This window comes from Lagopus leucura, unplaced genomic scaffold (genome assembly GCF_019238085.1).
Source record: "Lagopus leucura isolate 7727_CA_CO unplaced genomic scaffold, USGS_WTPT01 Super-Scaffold_100022, whole genome shotgun sequence".
NCBI classification, from domain to species: Eukaryota; Metazoa; Chordata; class Aves; order Galliformes; family Phasianidae; genus Lagopus; species Lagopus leucura.
The window spans coordinates 2,984,774-3,003,746 of record NW_024962275.1 but is presented as its reverse complement, the minus strand read 5'-3'; the positions used below and the strand labels follow the sequence as shown (position 1 = coordinate 3,003,746).

At 47.6% G+C, this 18,973-nt stretch overlaps 1 protein-coding gene across 2 annotated transcripts in view; it reads left to right on the top strand.

Moving 5' to 3' along the window:
* The window catches only part of COL5A1 (collagen type V alpha 1 chain), a 127,365-nt gene that overhangs the window by 9,179 nt on the left and 99,213 nt on the right, over nt 1-18,973 (top strand). For both annotated transcript variants that reach the window (XM_042878716.1, XM_042878715.1), the window contains exon 2: nt 16,939-17,106. In XM_042878716.1, coding sequence (XP_042734650.1) covers nt 16,939-17,106 — 168 coding nt within the window. The remainder of the gene's footprint in view (nt 1-16,938; nt 17,107-18,973) is intronic.

Genomic DNA, 18,973 nt, shown 5'->3' with positions numbered 1-18,973 from the left:
CACAGGCAGGAGATCGCTCATATAGGAACACTGCTAGGAATGTTCTCTTGTAAGGCTTTGCAGGGATCAGGAGAGGCATATTATCACGTCTTGTACACTTTGGGAGAAAGTCCCTCTCTCAAATGTTTAAATTAAAACAATCTGTCTTTCTGCAACTGTTGGATGCTTTCCCTGCTGACCTCAGGAGCTGGGACTGGGAGGAGCAAACTGTGCAGTGTTTGTAGCTCCAGCTCCTTTAGAAACTTCACTTCTGGTTCCCTGCAGGATGCAGAGCAAGACCTTATTGTTATAAAGGCCATATCTGCACTGGAAACATCAGTTTTCCCACTGCTCTCGTGTAATCAACAAGAGCTGTGTCAGGAAGCAGTTGTTGTCTAGCAAGGCTGTGGATGGAAGGAAGGCAGCAGCACTCAGTCCCTGACGGAGCTGGTCCAGAGGATGACAGCATTCATGCTTGGGTTGGGATTCCACCTGGAGAAATGCAGTGTGAATTCTGTCCTTGGAGATGAGGTTCCTATAAAACATGAGTGCGCAAAGATCTTTGGGTTCTTCATCCAAAGTTAGTTTAAAAATTTGTGCCAATAAACTTAGAGGTGCTCCAAGACTTTCAGCTCATGCTAGAATGGATGTGTTCTGACTGTTCAGAGTAACTGAGCAACCCAATGCCCTTCCCTGTCTGCAGCTCCCTGCTCTGCAGCCTTGGCCAGACGAGCTGGGGCCCTCCTTGCCCTGGGGACACATCCCAAATAAAAGCACTACTGAAATGGGCATGAGTCCTGCAAGCCCAGAAATAGCTGAGTCCAAGCTGCCTGAGCAGAGCTGCCTGCTGCAGGGGTGAAGGGGGAGGATTAGGGATGAAGCTGAAACATCTGAACTTGGGGGTGTGTGAATTCCACCACATCTTTGCTCCAGGTTGTGTTGCCTCTAAGGAGCCTGGATGGGATTTGGGCCCTGCATACCTGCCCCTCTTGCTGTGCTGTGGGTAGTTAACTTGATTACTTCTGATGGTGACGAAATGCAGATTCTTACAGTAAATCTCTGTCAGTGATATGATGGCTGAAAATATGTGGATGGAATGGTGTGGAGCTGCTTTGTGGAGGGTCAGGTGGGGGTTAGGGAAAGGTTTTGCTCCAAAGGTGGAACATGTGGCCATGGCACAGGTATGGCATGGGCTGCTGAAGGCAGTGGGCATGGCCCTGAGCTGCTGGAGCTCAGGGAGCGTTGAGACACTGCTCTCAGCCATAGGGTTGGTGTTTGGGTGGTGCTGTGTGGAGTGGGGGTTGCACTTGGTGATCCCTGTGGGTCCCTTCCAACTTGGGATGCTCAGCAGTTCTATGAAGGGCTCTGGTTCATGCTTGTGAGATCACCCTACAGCTACAGACTTGAGCTTGAAGCTTCCAGGAATGCAGCTGCATGGGAGTCCAGCTGTTACGAATCACCGGGTATCTTTTAGGGTGTAGCTGCCTTGGGATCACTTGAAAATCCCAACCTCTGAAGCTCTATGAAGCAGATCCTCCTCTGCTGAGGTCCACATCTGCAGGTGTGTTCCAAGTAATACGTGTGGGGTAGATGCATTCCAATACCTTTCTTTCCATTTTAGTGAGCAGTGCACGACAGCACGATGGGGGCTGTTAGAGCAGGCAGGTATGTCACGCCTGTGCAGCGTCAGTTGACACAGGATTAAATAAGGCATGTGGAAAATTCTTCTAGGAAGTAAAGCGTAGTGAGAAACAATCACCAGGGAGCTGGGGAGGTGAAATAACCTGCTCCAGACAAGCAGCAGTCCTCGTCTGTGCCCTTGGAGATCCGCCAAGTGATGGATCAGCACTTTGGGAGGAAGCGGCGCACTTGGCATGAGCGAAGCTTGTGGGTCTGTGAGAGCATCCTGCTGAGGGAGCAGCTCTGGTGTTGCACTCAGAGATGTCTCATCAAGTGCGAAGTCTCTCGGTGAGCAGAACGGATGTGAGACAGGGAGTTATTTGATAAGGCAAGGTGTTTGTACCTCTTGGAATCTTCTGTGGCTGTCCTGGTGGCTTTGGGCTGCAATGGGCAGAAGGCTGAAAGGAGCCAGGATGGCACAGCAAAGAACAGGGTCCTTTCCGAGCCCTTGTGGGTTTGGGGTCTTGTATGCAGCTAATACATCTTAGGTTATCTGTCAAACTGAATGGCTCTCCCTTGAAAACCTCAGGGTATTTCCGAAGATTTATTGAAGGGAGGAACGTACTGTGACCCCTTTGCACTTTAGCAAGGATAAAAATTTGTTTTCCCATAGCTATGGAAAGTCTGTCCTCCCTTTGAGTAATAAATGGTGGCACATCAAATGTGCGCAGATTGCTTTTAAGCTGTTGCATATACCCCCATATGAGGTACCTCGTACAAAGCTCATTTTCTTGACGGAGAGAATATCAAGCATATTCCATGTACAGATCAATCTTCTCAAAATATGCTGATAACTCTCCTTGACATTTTCCCTGTCTCCAGTTCCTCAGATATTTCCTTACCTCATGTGGCTGCTTCTACAACTCAACATGCCTCTTGCTCATTTGTGTGACGAGTTGCTCTAGCCTGCTCTGCTTGTCTGCATGAATTGCTGCCTTGATGTGTAATTTACCTTCTCTCTCCGTATACATGTAAAGAAAAAATAGCAAACATTCCTTATACACATTCACGAATGGATGCACAAATGATTGGAAGTGTCAGCACGCGCTTTTCCAGATGGTGGAAGCATGTTCATTTATTTCAAATGTCAAACTCAATGAAATTAATTACTCCCAGACTTAACTGAAGCGATGGGGAGATTCTTGTCTCAGTTCCTCGGCGTGGGGTGAGGTTGCATGCACTAAAGAAGCAGCAGCATTCAGGAGGTGGAATGCAGTTGCTGGGCTGACTCTGAGCACTGCTGTTGTTGTCCTGTTGTGGTTGCAGGGCTGCTGTCCTGGTGCTCTGGCATCTCGCTACACTCCAGCAAGCTCTGGCACCTGGATTTACCCTTTATCTTTGGTTCTTCTGCTCTGCTGTCAAAGGATGCTGCTGGTTTTTTTTGTTGTTTGGCTGTTGTGAATTTTTTTCTCTCTTTTGCAGCATTCCTTGGAGTTTGCAGGCTTCTTGGGGGCAGTGGTTGAGGAAGTCCCTACTAGCTGGGCAGGACTATAGAGCAATAACTCTGGTTGGCCAAGTTCCAGGTGTGAATGCTTGATTTGAACGTGGAAGGGCTGAATTCCAGCTTAGCAATCCTGAATGAGAGCTGTGGGCTCTCTGCACCTCCAGAACCCAGGCTGGGAAAGGTAGGGCAATCCATGCCACAACCAAAGATGAGGTTTGTTTCTTGCTGTTTTGTCACACCCATGGTCTGCTGGCATCGTGGCTGTTGTGCTTTTGGGAACTGTGCAGAACTGCAGGGCGCTGCCTGGTGTTTCATGCAGGCACTGGTTCAGATGCAGAGCTGAAAGGCTTTGCTTGGATCCTTAGGCACAACACTGTGGATCTGTCTTAAGAGTTCTGTTTCCTCCCTGCATTTTGCCCCTAGAAGAGCCTGTTCTTGTAAGGGATCTTAATGCCTTGCACTTCTGGCACTCTTATTCCTTCCTTCAGATGGAGCTTCTGTAAGCCAGTCATTGGTTTGCCACTTACCTTAGGGAATAGGCTGTTATCAGAGAATTTCTGACAATGGCTAATTTAGGATCAATCTGTTTTTAACCTCGTGGTCTCCATGCCTTTAAGCCCCTTATCTGGGCCTAACTCCATCTTCCTTAGTGGCCACTTCTTCCAGTCTCTCCCAGCACTATCTGTGAAGCCTCCCTTGCCCACCATACCCAGAAAAATAAACAGCCAGGGCTCCTCTTGCCCTCTATTGTCTCTCTCTTTTGTATTAAGTACAGTAATGCCTCTGAGCTACCCTGGGGCTTCTTCGTTCCCATGCTTCCCCATCCCTCTTACAAAGGACCTCTTTTCTCCCTGTGTTCTGGGTGTTGTGGCTCTGCAAATGTGCCAGCGACCCTTTGCTCCATATGAAAATAGCCCCTGCCTTTTTGTAGCTGTCACTTATTCTTGCGCCTGTAATTAGACTTGATCCTGCCTGTATTATTCCCCTTGACCCTTCTCTTCTTACCGCAGCGAGTATGTTTTTGAACATGCTTTCAGCTCCCTTTCTACCTGCGTGTATCCAGCTGTGCTGGCTCAACACAAGTCTTCTTTGCACTGAGCTGGAAGTTTAATTGCAAGACTGCAAGCTTTCCCAAATCCTTCCCACTTGTGTGTTGTAAGACTCCCCTGGGATGTGGCTGCACGCTCGTAGTTCAGATTGTTGTTCCATATGCTGTTGCCTAAAGCTGGTGGCTATTCGTGTGGCTCCCTCAAACATCCACCTCTGTGGGTATTCAAATGCTGCTGTTGGCATTGAGTTTGAAGCAACATCTTCATTCTGGTTGGTGGCTTGTTGGGGATCAGAGGTGCAACAGCTGCTTTTTGCAGACAGTGTCTGCAAGCAGGCTGCCTCGTTTGCCTGGGATCCTGTTAGGCTGCTGAGGGGCAGCAGGGCAAGCAGGTTGGGTCCTTGCAGGTTGGCCAACATCATTGGGGGGGCAGTGGGAGGGCTGTGGGGCTGAGGCAGGTTCTCCTGCATGTGTTGGGGTGGGATGTTAAGATATGTTTGGGGCTGAGTAGCAGTGGCAAGAAATGCAATGTAAAGCCAAATAAGCACGTGCTTAACAGCTACTCTCTAACATAGGTGATAAAGGGGAAGTTTATTGGTTGGTCAAGTCAGTAATGTCCAGTGCTTGTAGTGGAAGATGAACTGTCTCCATTTGTCACTGATTGCTGTGACTTTGCCCGTGGGCACTTGTATTATTCTGCTTTTGATAAAGGAAGAAAATAAATTCAGCAAGCACAGTGAGCCCTGAAAGCAAACAAAAAGGGCAGTGCTGATGTAAATATATTGCACTACAGAGGAAATCATGTAAAATTAGCTTATCAAGTCAGGGTATTCTGTGCAGGTAGAAAACCTGATGCACAAACTGCATCTTGCTTAGAGCTCAGGGTGCTGGCGGTGCTGGTAGTGGTTATCATAGCTTGCTTTGGGTGCTCTGCCTGCTGTCATTGCATTTCTTACCATCATGCAAATGGTGCTTGCTGTGCTGTGCTCTTCTACAAGTGTAAGTTTTGATTACCTGCCTCCTAGGGATGGATTCTGCCAGCTTTATCACCTTGCCTTAAGTAAATTGCTGCTGAACATATTGGGGTTGTTTGAAAGCAGTGTAATGTACTGTTCCTTGGTGGGAATAAGACGTGGAAGAATTGTGGGGAGCATATGGCTGTGCCAGGCATCCATAGCAAACCTCAGCTCTGCTGAGCCACGTTGTGTACAAAGCTGGAATTTTGTTTCCCTTTGGAGAATTCTGTTGTCTGATGGAAAACCTGTCCTTCCTTGTTACCAAATGTCAGAACAAGACTGGGAGCCCTCGCTCACAGTGCTTTCCCTCTGTGGGGAGCACTGTGCTGTGGGTCCAAGCACTTTACTCACAAGTTGGTTGCTAGCAGTCAAGGTGCCAGCTCTCTGCAGAGCTATATATATTGGGATATGGAAAGCATCTTACGATGATGATGATGAGAGGCAGCTTGAGAAAATGTGTCCTGCAGGCAGAGCTGCCCACATGCAACCCTCTTTTCTTACCTGCTGTAACGAAATCTTCAGCTGCTTTCATTCATTAGATGGGGGAGAGTTGAGCAGAGGAAAATATTTCAGCTGCAAAACGTATCCTGCAACCTATAGCTTGTGATATGAAAGGAAATCCTTGTGCTTGCTTTAAGCTATCAAATGTGGCTGCATGGAAACTACTGCTGGGCTGTGTGTGTTTTTAGCAGTAACAGGACTTTGGTTTTGAAGAAATCCGTTTGGAAACAGGGTCTTCAAGTATGGTTGAATTCATATTTGAGAGTGTTTTGCTAGAGAAGTTTTATTGGTGCCTTGGGACTGGTTCGTGGGAAGGTTACCCAACATTTATCTGCCATTTTACTAGCAGGGAACACTAATTGCTTTCTTGCTGAAGCTAAATGGGCTCACAGTGAGTCAGGTTCTCCTTATGAGTGTGACTAGAGGGTCACCTTTGCACTGGGCTCCCCTACTGCATCTCCAGGAGGTTTGTGTTGGGCTGAGCAACTGGTGACCAGGCACTGATCCCTGTTGGAAGAAGCTTCCGAAGAAAGTGTGCTGGGTTTGAGGTCCTCACATCTATCCTGGGGGTGGAAAGATCAATGGGATGGAGTGAGAAATTTCCTTTCTTACTGTTCCAGCTTAGCTTGGTCGTCCCAGATAGCTTCATTTCTGTTCTCTCTGCTGTGTTCTCTTGGATTGTCTTGCTTCCAGTAACTGGAATCCCAGCCCTAAAGGCCTCGTGAGCACAATAAAACTGAGGAAAGCAGAGGAGAAAGCTACTGAGGAAGTGAATTATGTACTTCAGCCATCCGTTGTCAGCTGGTGGTGTGCATGTGGCAGTGAGGAGGGGGAGGTGAGAGGGTGAACCTGAGCTTCTTGTGATGAAAACATGTTGTGCCCAAAGGCAGGACTGTGCCCTGGCCCTTTAAAGGGGATCAGGAGGAACTGGTATGGGGAGCCTGTGTGTGTGCATGGATTGCAGTGCATCTCCAGCTGTGTGGCTGGGGATGGGGCACAGGAATGCCTCAATCTCCTGGCTGCCCCTTGCTGCACTGGGAATGGCTCTTCTTATCTTCTGCTTCATCGGTCTACTTGAAACCTTGACTTAAAACTGGCCTGTGCACATTTTATTCCTGGTAAAGGCCACTGTGGTTACTTTGGCGTGCATTTACCTTGATTTTCTGTGCTAAATGGATTACCTGTAGCCCTGTTATGCCTATATGCTACAATAGGACTTCAGAATTAAAGCTCGTTTTGCTGGGCAGGCTGCATGTGTTCAGGGCAAGACTGGGCTGAGAAGTGAAGGCAGAGATGAGCAGAGCTTGCAGCGGGCGTTGTGGATGTCATTGGCCTCTAATTATTTAGTTAATGCCGAAGTAACAATAATAAAAAGCTTTATTTAAAGCAAACAAATGTGAATAATTATGTAAATATCGGTCTGGGCCAGTGTTAGAGTCCTGGGAAAGCTTTCTGGATGGTTATCTTGGATGCTTCTTTCAGCTTTTACAGTAGAATATGTCAATTGAGATACTATCTTTGGGTCTGAATTCTCCTTCGTGTTTAACAGAAGACCTGAGGAGTAATTTCAGTTGCTAAATGCAGCAGATATTTCCTTAAGCAGTGAATGCACAAATCAGTGTAATCAGATTTAATGGAAAATACCTGAAAGGGGGAAAAACTGTGCAGACCCACATAAATCATGGTCAATGCTACAGAATGTCATCATGGCCCTTGTGGGTTTCCAGCAAATACAGCTGTGATCTCACGGGGATGCTGTTACACGATGAACAAAACCTCATCAGTTCTGCAGGGCTCCTGAAGGAGCAGTGAGATTTGTGGTGGTTCCTTTGCTGTCTCCAAGGGTTTGTCTCCCACCACACGCAGGTAGGGGGAGGCTCATGAGTGGTAATTAGCTGCTATTTGCCTCCTGGTTGCTGTTTGTAATGAGTCTGCTGCTCCGAGGGAGTTAATGGGTCGGCTTTCTCGGGTCAGAGATCGGAAAGGGCAGTGGAGGCCAAACACCAGTTTCTTGATATCACACAAATGCCATTTGATGTGCTCAGCTGATGGGAATAAAACTCCTTCCAACCTTTGCCTGGACTGGGAAGCTGTGGTGTGGAGGAATCCCGCTCATCTCAGAATGCTTTGACTGCAAAACCTCCCCCGACCTGCTGTTACTTAATTTGGGCAGCAGGGAAATATGTAATGTGCGTACGATTTTTGATTCGGAAAGGAATGGAATTGGAAAGGAATGGAAGCTGAGTGTTGTGTTTGGATGAGCCTCTCTTTCTGTGCATGTTTGGATGTGGGCAGCTGATATATTATTCTAACGGGTCCATAAAACCTTCCAGTGGTCTGAAGTAAAACGATGCTCGTTCCCTATTGGAAGTAGCAGATGTTGGATCAGGAATGGGATCTGGATAAGAGTGGGTTGGAATTGAGAGCACCATGATGAGGTGGACGCGTAAGCAGTCGATTTCTCTCTACCCTGAGGGCATCCAGACTGCTGTGGTTGCTGAGAACTGATGAACTCACGGCTGTGGGTCTGTGGCTGACTGGAAAACAAGCTTTAGGAATGGTTTTAATAAGGGAAGCAGGTATTGGAAACTTGCCTTCCAACTACATTTCTGGGGAGAATCAGATATTAAGCAAATGCTAAGGTTTTACTGACTTGAGTATCTGAAAGGAAGAATTGCTTTTATATTTATTTCCAAAATATCCAAGTAAACATTAGTGCTGAAAATAATTCAGCGTTGAGCTTTTAAAAAAAAAAATAAAAATAAAAATCAATAGCATATTTGAAAATCAAAATTATTTAAACTCGATTCCATCAACTTTATGGACAGCAAAGCATCCGCAGTGCATGAAAATGAGTCTTCAGTGGTTGCTCTGGAAGCACTGCAGCCACCCATGCCTGCAGGAAACATCTCTGTGGTTTCATTCCCCTTTTAAGTGGCTGATGTGATGCTCTGGTGATGCAGTGCCAGTCAATGACCCACCTGCAGCTGCAGCGTGGTGGAAGCAATTGTAATTAGGTGGTTTGTGTGTGTTAATGTCTTTAATTAGGCTCGTGGTTGGGTAATCTGCTTGAAAGACTGTGAAATGTTTAAGGGCTGTGCTGGCTATAGGAGGCAGCAGAAAAGGTGGTTTGGAGTGGTGGATGTTCAAACTTTGTCCGTTTGTTCTCTGTCCCTCTTGCACACGCGGTGAGGATATAAATAAAGCCAGGGTTGTTCCTTTGCAGGAAAACTGCCTGTTTCTGTCTGGAAAGTTTTGAGTGAGATCTCACACAGAGGGGATCAGTGGCCTCAATCCATGTCTCCATGGTTTCAAACAAGGTGATGCCCTTGTTCTGGGTTCAGCGCCAAGTCGGTTTGACAGCAAAGGGAGGAAGCAAGGTGTTCTCTGCCGTGAGCTCCAGCATCTTGGAATGGATGGGCAGCCCTGGCAGCTGCTGATGTGCGATGCCAATGCTCTGAGAGGTTATGATTGCAGGGCTTTTTTTTTGTGTATTATTCTCCTCTGCCCCTTCTGGGAGATGTGCATGCCAACTTCTTTGTTCCTTGCAGGAGGAACAATTCTGCAGCGCATTAAAACCGATTGCAAAACTTCTGACTTAAACGCGCTGTTGGATCGAGCCCTAATTGAAGACTATAAAGAGCATTAATTAGTTGATCATTATGAAGTGCTTTGAAAATGCAAATGTTGTCCAAGTGCCAGAGTGTCTGGAAACACATCGCGCTTCTTAGAGTGGGGACAAAGCGCTGTGATTTCTTTCCCCCCTGCAGCACACCTGCATGGGGCTCTGTGCTGCCTGCAGCTGGCTGAGCTGTGAGCACAGGGCAGTGTGGGGAGCTGGGCAGACAGCCATGACCCCTCAGCACCACCTGGAAAATAACAAGTGCTTAGGCAAATGAGAATATTTTGCTTGAAACCGTTCTTAGCCTGAAGTGAGACTTGTGGCTTGGTTGGGTCACGAAATGGTGACAGTGGAGTGGGACTTGGAGGTCTCCGAGTGATGCTGGTGGCTGCAGACCCCTGTTCTGCATGTGCAGTCCTGTGCTTGAGCAGCCAGCTGTGCCTTCATTGGAACAGCTTGATATCAGAGGGGTGCTGCCATGGATGGGGAGTCCTCCCTGCTGTGAGCTGTGCTGTGGTTGGGTGTATACAGAGCTGCTGGTCTTCCCTGCTTACCATGGGGACAAAAAAGGTTCTGTGCAGAGAAGGGACAGCTCTCGCATCGGTTATTTCCCTGCCTCAATCCAGAAAACATCTCTGCAGTACCCACAGAGCTGCTTTCCGGAAGGCTGTGCTCAGGTGGATGGCAGAACCTAAGGGTGAGGTTTCTATCCCTGCTGGTCCATCTGCACGTGTGCCCACAGCACTGCAGCAATCTGCAGCCTTACAGGGACTCAGGTGGTTTTCTTTTTGTATAAAGGACCCAGATAATTTCAGGGGGATGAAGAGAAGGGGTATCTGTACTTCTGCACCTCACTTACATCCATTCATGGCTGGCATTCAGACTCTGCTCCCAGAACTGAGCTCTAAGAACACTGTTAATCATTCAGAAGATGAAGTCATGCACGGTCACGGTTTCCTTCTGCAGATCTGCTGAGTGTTTGTGGCTCTAATAACTTGGGAAGTTTCAGAGTCCATTCACCCTCACTGCTTCTAAAGGGCAAGGCTCCTGCCAGCAACCAAACTGCTGCTGGAAAGCTTCCCAAAATGTCACAGTGACTCAGAACACCATCCAAGCAGTGGGGAAAGGGGAAGGTTCCCCCTGGATGCGGCGCTGCTCTTGTCATCCTCCTTTCTCAGGAGAATCTGAAACAATCCATCCTTTGGAACGAATGGGGATATTTGCTTGTCTTGAATGGGGATTTTCCCCGGCATCTTCAGTGCTTGCTTGTTAGCTGTGAATTGCCCTTAAGTTCTGCGTGGCATTTGCAGCAAAGATTTTCTGCGTGGTTTAATCGTATTCTGCGGAGGGAAAGGCTGCTCCTTGCTGCTGACACCACGGCTTTGTGAGGAACCCAAACGACTGATTATTTCGAAAGCAATTATTTATGCTCAAAGGAACAAAGATTATTTGATCTGTTGGATTTTAGCGTAGCCCTTGCAGAGCTGCTTCAGTGTCAGTTCTGGGTTTCCTTCTGTCCCTTTTGGGATTATACATAACGATCTTTCGAATCCGGCTTGGCATAATGGTTTCCTTTGTTCACAGTTGGGACTATTTGGGCCTTTACAAACCCCATAAGGGAATGATGTGAGTCACTGGTGAAGTATTCAGCAATCTACAGCAATGCGAATTGACACAGATCTGTTGCAGTTATTGGAACCAAGCTGATGTGCAACAGATGAGTATCCGACCCCGTTTGTAGACGGCCTTTTTTTGCCATATGATGCCCCCTTCCTAGGGAACAAACTTCACAGCTTCAGCCCTGCGGTTTAGACTCCTCAATTGTCTTTCTTCAAATGCCTTTCCTTTGTCCAAATGTCATTGCATTTTACTGGGCTGCTGCCACGCTGAAGAATTCAAGGGGCTAATAGTTCAGTCCAAAGGATGCTTGAACAGTGGCAACTAGAGCTTAATGTTATTGTTTATATTGCCTTAGCCTCTGCCACCTTGTTTGTTTAGTTAATTATCCAAGGGCTGGAGCTAAAAATTCAGTGCTGGTGTGCAGTGAATATATGTTGAGATTCTCCAGGTGTGGACTGCATGTTGCTCAGGGAAGCAGTTTGATTCCCATCTGCATTTAGCTCTCTTTTGGATCTCGGTGCAGGAGCCGTTACCTGCTTGAATAATTCTTGCTATAATCTTACATATTGATGTCAATCTTTGGGCAGTGGCTTAAGAGCAAGCAAACCCCCAGTGAAACCACCAGTGAAGTGGGCACCTTTCTTATTGAAGGCTGTGCTGAAGGGCAGCATTTACTCACAGCTTGGGGGCTTTTGGGCTTCTGTTGGAAATCATATTTTCCTTTAAAGGCAGGCAATGATCTCTCCATCTCTTCCCAGGGGTGTTTTTTTGCTGTGCGTTCAGGCAGCCCTGCGAAACCTTCTCTGTCTGTTTGAGGAGATAAGAGATATGGTGTTGTTCTGCATAGTGCTGTTTGTGCAAGATGTATTGGCACTATTAGCTGGGGGGAAGATGATAATAATGTCATATTTGTCATCTGAGTACCTGGAAATCCTTACGAAATGATGTCTTGTAACCTCCTCAAAACAGATGCTGGTGATTTTGAGGCTTAAAGATGAGAGAAACGAGATGGGAATGTTAAGGAGCAGTCTCTCTGGCATCATTGGACCTTGTTTCCTTGAAGCTGGGGAGCTACGCATCTACCTTCCATCCCCCAATTTGCCTGGTGCTCACTGGCTCAGCCAAGATGCTGTGTGTGACCAGCAGCACATCTGGGTGCAGCAGCTGGATCTGCCCATGCTTGGGGCCCCGTGCTGCTCCTGGAGGTGGTGATGGGCATCCGGGGCAACTCAGGTGCAGGAAAGACAGGGAGATTTAAGCTAAAGGTGCAGGGTAACAGCAGTGCATCTCCTCCCGTTTTCTATTACAATTCTTTCCACTTTTCTCTGAGGCTCGGGGATCTTCTCAAAGAGATGCTGCCTTGGAAATAATCCTCGTTCACCTTACATAGTGCTGCTACTTGCTGAAGGTGGAGACTTGTGGTTTCTCTTAATTGCCTGTTCGCATAGAAGGGCTTTCCTTCCCAGTGAGCCTGAATCATTAGCAAAGTGACACTTGGATACAAACACCCAGACTGCTGGGTCATTATGTGATGAGAGAGTTGCAGAGGGCACCTGGAATCAGTCAGGAACATGAATGCCTATTCATTCTTCAGCTTGTGACCTTGACTCTTTGGCAATGGTTGCACGTAAGCTGTAGTATGACTCAGTGCTGTGTCGTCAAGCACTGAAAGTCTTTGGATGCCCTTTGGCTGCTGAGAAACCAAATATAGAGGAATGGTTCTCCACCACGGCGGGTTGGTGACCCCTTTTCCAGATGCTCAAATGTCGCAATTTTTACATTAATACAGAAATACATTGGCTGTGCAGAATTAATGCATTTCAGGGTATTGGAGGGGAATATTTTCACTTAGAAGGATGTTATAAAGCAAAAGGGTGAAGAAAGGGTGTTTTCTTGCCTCCTGCACTTTGACCATGCTGTCAGCCAGCATTGAACAAGCTCTGGATGTACTTTAAGATGGAAATAGACTTCCCCATTCACTACGTACTTTCTTAAACCTGCTTTTAGACACTCTTGTCCATAAGAAGGCACCTGCACTGCCACACGCACAGCCATGACAGCTATGTGCGTGTGTGCAGATTTCCCTCATTTAAACTACTGTATTAAAGCCTGTTCAGTTTCTGCTCCACTGAGGTGGACTGTGGGGGGACCCTGGGGTCTGGGGACCCTGTGACCATTTCAGTGATGAGCAAAAGGAGCTTGGAAAAGCAGGTCTGTTTTCAGCCATAGCAGACTTTGCTGTAGCATCCTTACTGGCAAATGCATAGAGATCTGTGAATGGGAAAAGGTCAGTCTGGATGCTGGCTCGTGGAGTCTATCAAGTGCTGTGGGTACAGCTGACACTGCAGCACCATTGCTCTGATTGGGGGAGTTTAACTACTGCAGATTCCCTTGGGGATAAGGGTTTGATGAGCTGCCATGAAAAATGATGGGAGGGAGTTGTTTTGAGTCTTGTGACGTGTTGTTAGGTAACCTTTCAGACACTGGGGCTGCAGATACCCCCAAGTAACGTATAAGCAACTTGTGTATCCTGACACTCAGCCAAGTGCTTTGGGGAGTGGGATGAGCAGAGGAATGCTGAAGAAGTTCAACTTCTGTAGGTAAACACAAAGCAAGATGCCTTGGCCGGGGGAGGTGAAACATGGGAGAGCCTGGGCTTGCTATCAAACCTGGTGAGAAAGCAGCACAAACTGAGGAAAGCTCGGTGCAGGTTAGCAGCTTGGTGGAATCAGATCTGACAGCTCACTCTCTGCTGCTTTGCATTGTGGAGGGTGGTTTTATAAACCTAATACCAGCTGCCTCTATGCCAGGCTTTAGCATGTAATTAAATCATTACAGACCTGATTAACACACGTATTAGTCTTGTGGTTTAAGCCCTGAGTAGACACAGAGGAATTAGGGATTTCATTCCTACTCTCACCACTGTGTGCTCAGCACAGGGTCCTTCATCTCTGCCCTGTGCAGAACAAGGAATGATGCTCTGTTGTCTTATCACAGGGCGTCCCACGCTGTCGGGTGCTGCTTTTGGGGCTCTCTGAAGCCCAGGAAAGCCCCAGTTTGGATCTGACTGTGGGTATTTGTCATTTGCTGCTTTGCCTTTTGGGTTTGTGGCCATCCTCCTCTGGTGCAGCAGGGGCAGAGCTGCTGCCTTCCTTGGGCAGCCCTGTGCATCTCAGGTGAAAGAATGATCCAGTGTGTAACGTGGCATAGTAATGGTATTCATAAAACAGCAAGAAAAAAAAAAAGCTTTCATGAAGCAACGACTAATTGAGTTCTCGGATGCAGGCCAAGCCCAGTGCAAGCTTGTAAGAAATACCTTGCAGGGCCAGTCCTGGTCAGCCTGGGCTCTGTCCTTCTGGAGTGATTCCGTCAGAGCTCCATGCAAGAGATTGCAGTGTTTGAATTTGGCTGAAAGGGAAATAAATAAACTGGTTAACTGGGCACAAACAGGAGTTGCTCCTGTGTGAATCCCAGCTTTCTGGGTAGCGCTGGAGGATTCCATGCTGCTGAACTGCTCCTCAGAGCAGTGCTGGAGTGCAGTGGGAATGGGCTGAGGACTTCGGTTGGCTTCTTGCCTCTCTGGGAGTGAGCAGAGGTGACATGCACACATCTGACCCATGGTTTTCCACTCCTGTTTGCTGATGTGATTCACAGTCTGCGTTCTGCTGCTTGGGCAGCACCCAGGTTGTTGCTGTTAGACTTGAACATCTCGCTTTGAGCTCGTCTGTCATAGTTAGAGAAGGACGGAGAGTCTTCCAAACGAAGATGAATTGCACGTTGTGTTGGGAGCCTGAGAGCTGCGTGGGGCAGCAGGCACTGAAATCATCCTCCAGAAAGGAGGAGCGCAGCACGGAGGGCCACGATGGAGGGTGAGGGTGGGTGGGAGAACTCCGAGCAGCAGCTGGAGGCCTGGGAGGCGATGTGATTCTGCTAATGCATACAGCCAGCAAAATGTGCTGCTGGTGCCTTCGTGCTGCTCTTCCTCTCTGTACGCTGCACAGTTATAGCAGCGCGATGAGCTCGGCTCCAAATCCCCTGCAGCCGCCTGGGCAGCGCGGCTGATGTCAGGAGTCTGGAATTCGCATCCCCTCCCCCTGCCTCTGCCTTTTTCCCCTCTTCTCCATAAATAAGTTCTGGAGGTGGCTGGGAGCTGGCTGATCTGAATCTCCCGGAGCACAGGGAGGGGGCTGGAAGCAAAACTGGAGAACAAGCAGTTGAGTCGCTTAAAGGCGGCTTGTGCTGTTCGCATGCAGGAATCTCTGCGTGAAACAAAGCCTGGTCGAAGGCAGTGGGAAGATCCAAGCTGTAAAGGCAGCTTAGACAAATGTCATCCATATTCTGTGTCTAACAAGAATGAGAGACGAGGAAACGTTACAGCTGCGTGCTGCTGGGGCCAGGCTCTCTCAGCTGGTTTATTATCTGCAGCGCTGACTCGGATCTGCCATATGTTTGTAATCTCTCAGTTGAGGACCCAATTTCTCAGGATTATGGAAACTTTTTTAAAGCTGCCTAAAAATGTACATGACTTTTCCATGCAAATATTAGGCAGATCATCTTGGTAACCAAAGCTTTTTGTGCTGTAAAAGATCTGCTCGTCGTATTTCTTTCCGTTGCTGTTTTTTGTGTGTGTTCAATGCTGATGTGTGTGCTGTAGCCTTCCCCACGGATGCAATCAGTAGCACAGGCTCTTGGGATGTTCTCCTGTGACTCCTTTTCTCTGGTCTTTCTAGTGAGTGCTTGAGCCCATGATGAGGCCCTTTTTTCATTATTCTTATTTTTCCCTCCCTTGAAAACTTTCTCCTGTTATTATCTTCCTGTCCTCCTGGAGATTGTTCATTTTTTCATTACTTTTTTTGCCATGTTGGTGATGGGGATGTGCCTCCATGGCCTTTGCAGTAATGGGATGCCTTGGGACACAGGTGGGAGCTGGGGCCCAGGAGGATTGGCTGGGATATTGCAAATGTCAGAGTGCCCGATGTTTGGCTGCCCTTGAGCTCTGAGTGATGTCTCTCTTCAGGGAAAATAATGGATCACGGGGCAAATGAATACAGCTGTGATGTATTGTGCAGGCAGGGCTAGATGAAGCTGTCGTGCACGCGTTTGCTTTGGGTGCTGCCATGGGTTTGCTGAGTTGGGCAGCTTGTCTTTCTGACAGCACTTTGCAAGTATCAGATCAGGACTCAAAACAATTTATTGCAAGCATTTAAAGTTGGGTCTGGTTACTGTACTTTTGGAGATGCCATCTCTCCCAGTGTGAGCAAGACCAGATGAGGAAGTTAACGAGATGGATCACTCACGTGACTGAATCACTAAAGACCTCAATATCTGGAGGTGACTGGAGCCTGCTGTGTGGGTGCGCTGGGTGTGAGAACCTCTCCTTTACATACACATAGGTTTTCCTGCTGCCCTGTAAAGTCATGAGCCTGGTGGATAAGGACAGCGAGGGCTGAGGCCAGGAGCTTTTTGCTTCACACTGTTAATGCCTGTGTGCTTGCTTCAGGGCACGCTCAGCTGAAGGCTCCTGCCATGCCCTGAATTCCCACAGAAACCAGAACATGCTTTTTTGGAAAGCCAGCGTGTAACTCGACTTTTCCCCTTCCATCAGACTTGTGTTTTGCTGCCTGCACGTGTGTGTGTGTTTTGTGCAGCAGTCAACACAAGGCAATGCTTGCCAAAGGGGAAATCTCCTTTCCTTGCCCCAGGCAGGACTGGGTGCTGCACACAGAATCCTCTGAGCAAGCCTGCAGGAGCAGGACCAGCACTGACACATCACACTGGGATGATTCTGCCACAGCTCGCTTGTAACCCTAAGCATGGCCGTGGGTTTACCTGTTATTCCAGCTGGTGTGAATTGCCCTGTGCTTGTTTCTCATGGTACAAGTGTGTAATCCTTAGGGATGCTCACTCTGGTACTTGCTTTAAAACTTATTTTTCTTTACATCGACTAACTTAAGAGTAAAAGGTTTGCCTCAGCATACTTCTGGCCCTGTTGCCTGTTAATTCTTGTTCTCTGCTTTTCTTTTTGCAGCTGAACCTGCAGACCTCTTGAAGGTATTAGATTTTCACAATTTACCTGATGGTATCACAAGAACAACAGGGTTTTGCACAAGCAGAAGATCTTCAAAAGAAGCAGATGTTGCTTACAGAGTAACAAAAGATGCTCAGCTCAGTGCACCGACAAAGCAGCTGTATCCTGGTAAGTCTGCAGCTTTTTGTGTTAGCTATTTAGAAATACCTGATCCTTTTCTCAGCTTCTCCAGACACATGCAAGGCAGTACACACTTCCTATTCTCTATGCATGCTCCCTTGGCAGAGAATGAGTGATTCTGGTATTTTTTGGGGCGGGTTGCAAGCTTGCAACCATCAAACGCAGCAGTAAGTCCTTTTGTCATCGCGTTTGCATGTAGTGACAGGTTTCATCGAGGGAGATGTGGCCAATGCCTCCACGTATGTTCTCTCCTATATTAGAAAGTTTGTGCTCTCATTATCACACAGTGATGTCCAGCTGGGAGAGACTTGGAAGATGCAAAGGAGCGCAGGCCGCGTTGTGCTCTGCGTTTGTGGAGTGCCAGGAACAGTAGGAGCCTATTCTGTGGCTGTGGTGTCTCATAACACAAATAAGCACCATAAAAAAAGAATAGACTGCCCCACAAGAACAGATGTCCCAAGAAGACTGTTTGAAGAGGCTGGAGGTTCATTAGAGCAAGCCACAAAGACACAGGAGTTTACAGAGCCCTTGAAGAGTGCTGCTTTGAGGAAATGTTTCCAGTTTGGAACAGAGTGGATTTAAGAGCTTCCCAGTGGTTGCTGGAGCCACTGTGAAATCTTGCCCAACAGCCTTTTTTGGTGCAGAAAGCAGAAAAGTAGTGACTTCCAGCCAATTTAGCAAAGATTGGTTGCCGCTGCTTCAAGGAGTTCAACCCAAGAGCATGCAGAACTGAACCATGGTTGCAGAGGGTAACTCCATATCGTGTGAGAATCTCTTGTTTTTGACTCATCTCGTTGTTTGGACATCCTCTGAGATCGTGGCTTGCATCTGCTGTTCTTCATGGGTGAGATGCAGATGGTGTTTCTTTGATGTCATCAAGCAACTTCTCAGTCACTTCCACTGGACACCTGTGGAGCAATTGAGACAGCTCTACCTTTCTCTGGGCTCTTATGAAATAATCTGCTCCGCTTGCTCAGGAGATGGGAAGGGAAGAGCAGAGCGGGGAAGCCCTGCTGTTTTCCATCAGAACCACAGCTGTTTGCTCAATACATCCCCATAACGAGCCGTGACTTGAGCTCACACCACCAGATGAGTGAGAGAGGGGAGGTAAAGGCATCGAAGTGATTGCAGCACAGTGCATTAGGGGAAATGTGGCTTTGGTGACTTTGTGTGTCACAGAATGACTGGCCCTCTCTGCTCTTGAGCACCACAGGCAAGTGTACACAGTGCATAATATTTTGTGCTAATTAGCAGTTGGTGTTTTTCTAAGATGGTAATTTTATGGGCTTTGCATTCTGCTTCTGCAGCCACAGCCAGCAAAGCAAGAGATATATATAAAGCCTGTCTGTTTTTCAAACCCACAGGAGTGAGAAAATCTGCTGAGATGCTCTTTGTCCTCCCTCCATGAATAAGTTCTGCTTCCCCACAAAACCATGCTCTTCCAGCAGAAGCAAGAGAGGCAGGGTTTTCAGTGGCAGCCAGCAGAATGTGATTTGCATTCTTTCAGCAAATTCTGCCTTCTATGTGCTGCTTGTGGGTGTCTGCACGTATAGATATGTATGTATTTAAGAGCTGAAGAATCTCTATTATAACTCGAACAGTCATCTCTGAGGAAAGCATCCATTCCAAAACTGAAAGTTTTCTCAGATGAAGAACAAGACCAGAGCTTGGTAACACCACCAAGAAGCTGTTCTGCTCTGAGAAGTGGCTATGGGAACGGCACCAACTTGCACAACAGTTCTGCTCTGTGGTTGTACTTGGAACTTGATCATCTCATTGTTTTTGCTGGTTGTTTTTCTTTGTGTGCGTGTTATATGGCTAAAGCTTTCTGGTCCTTCCCAGATAGAGTCAGGGC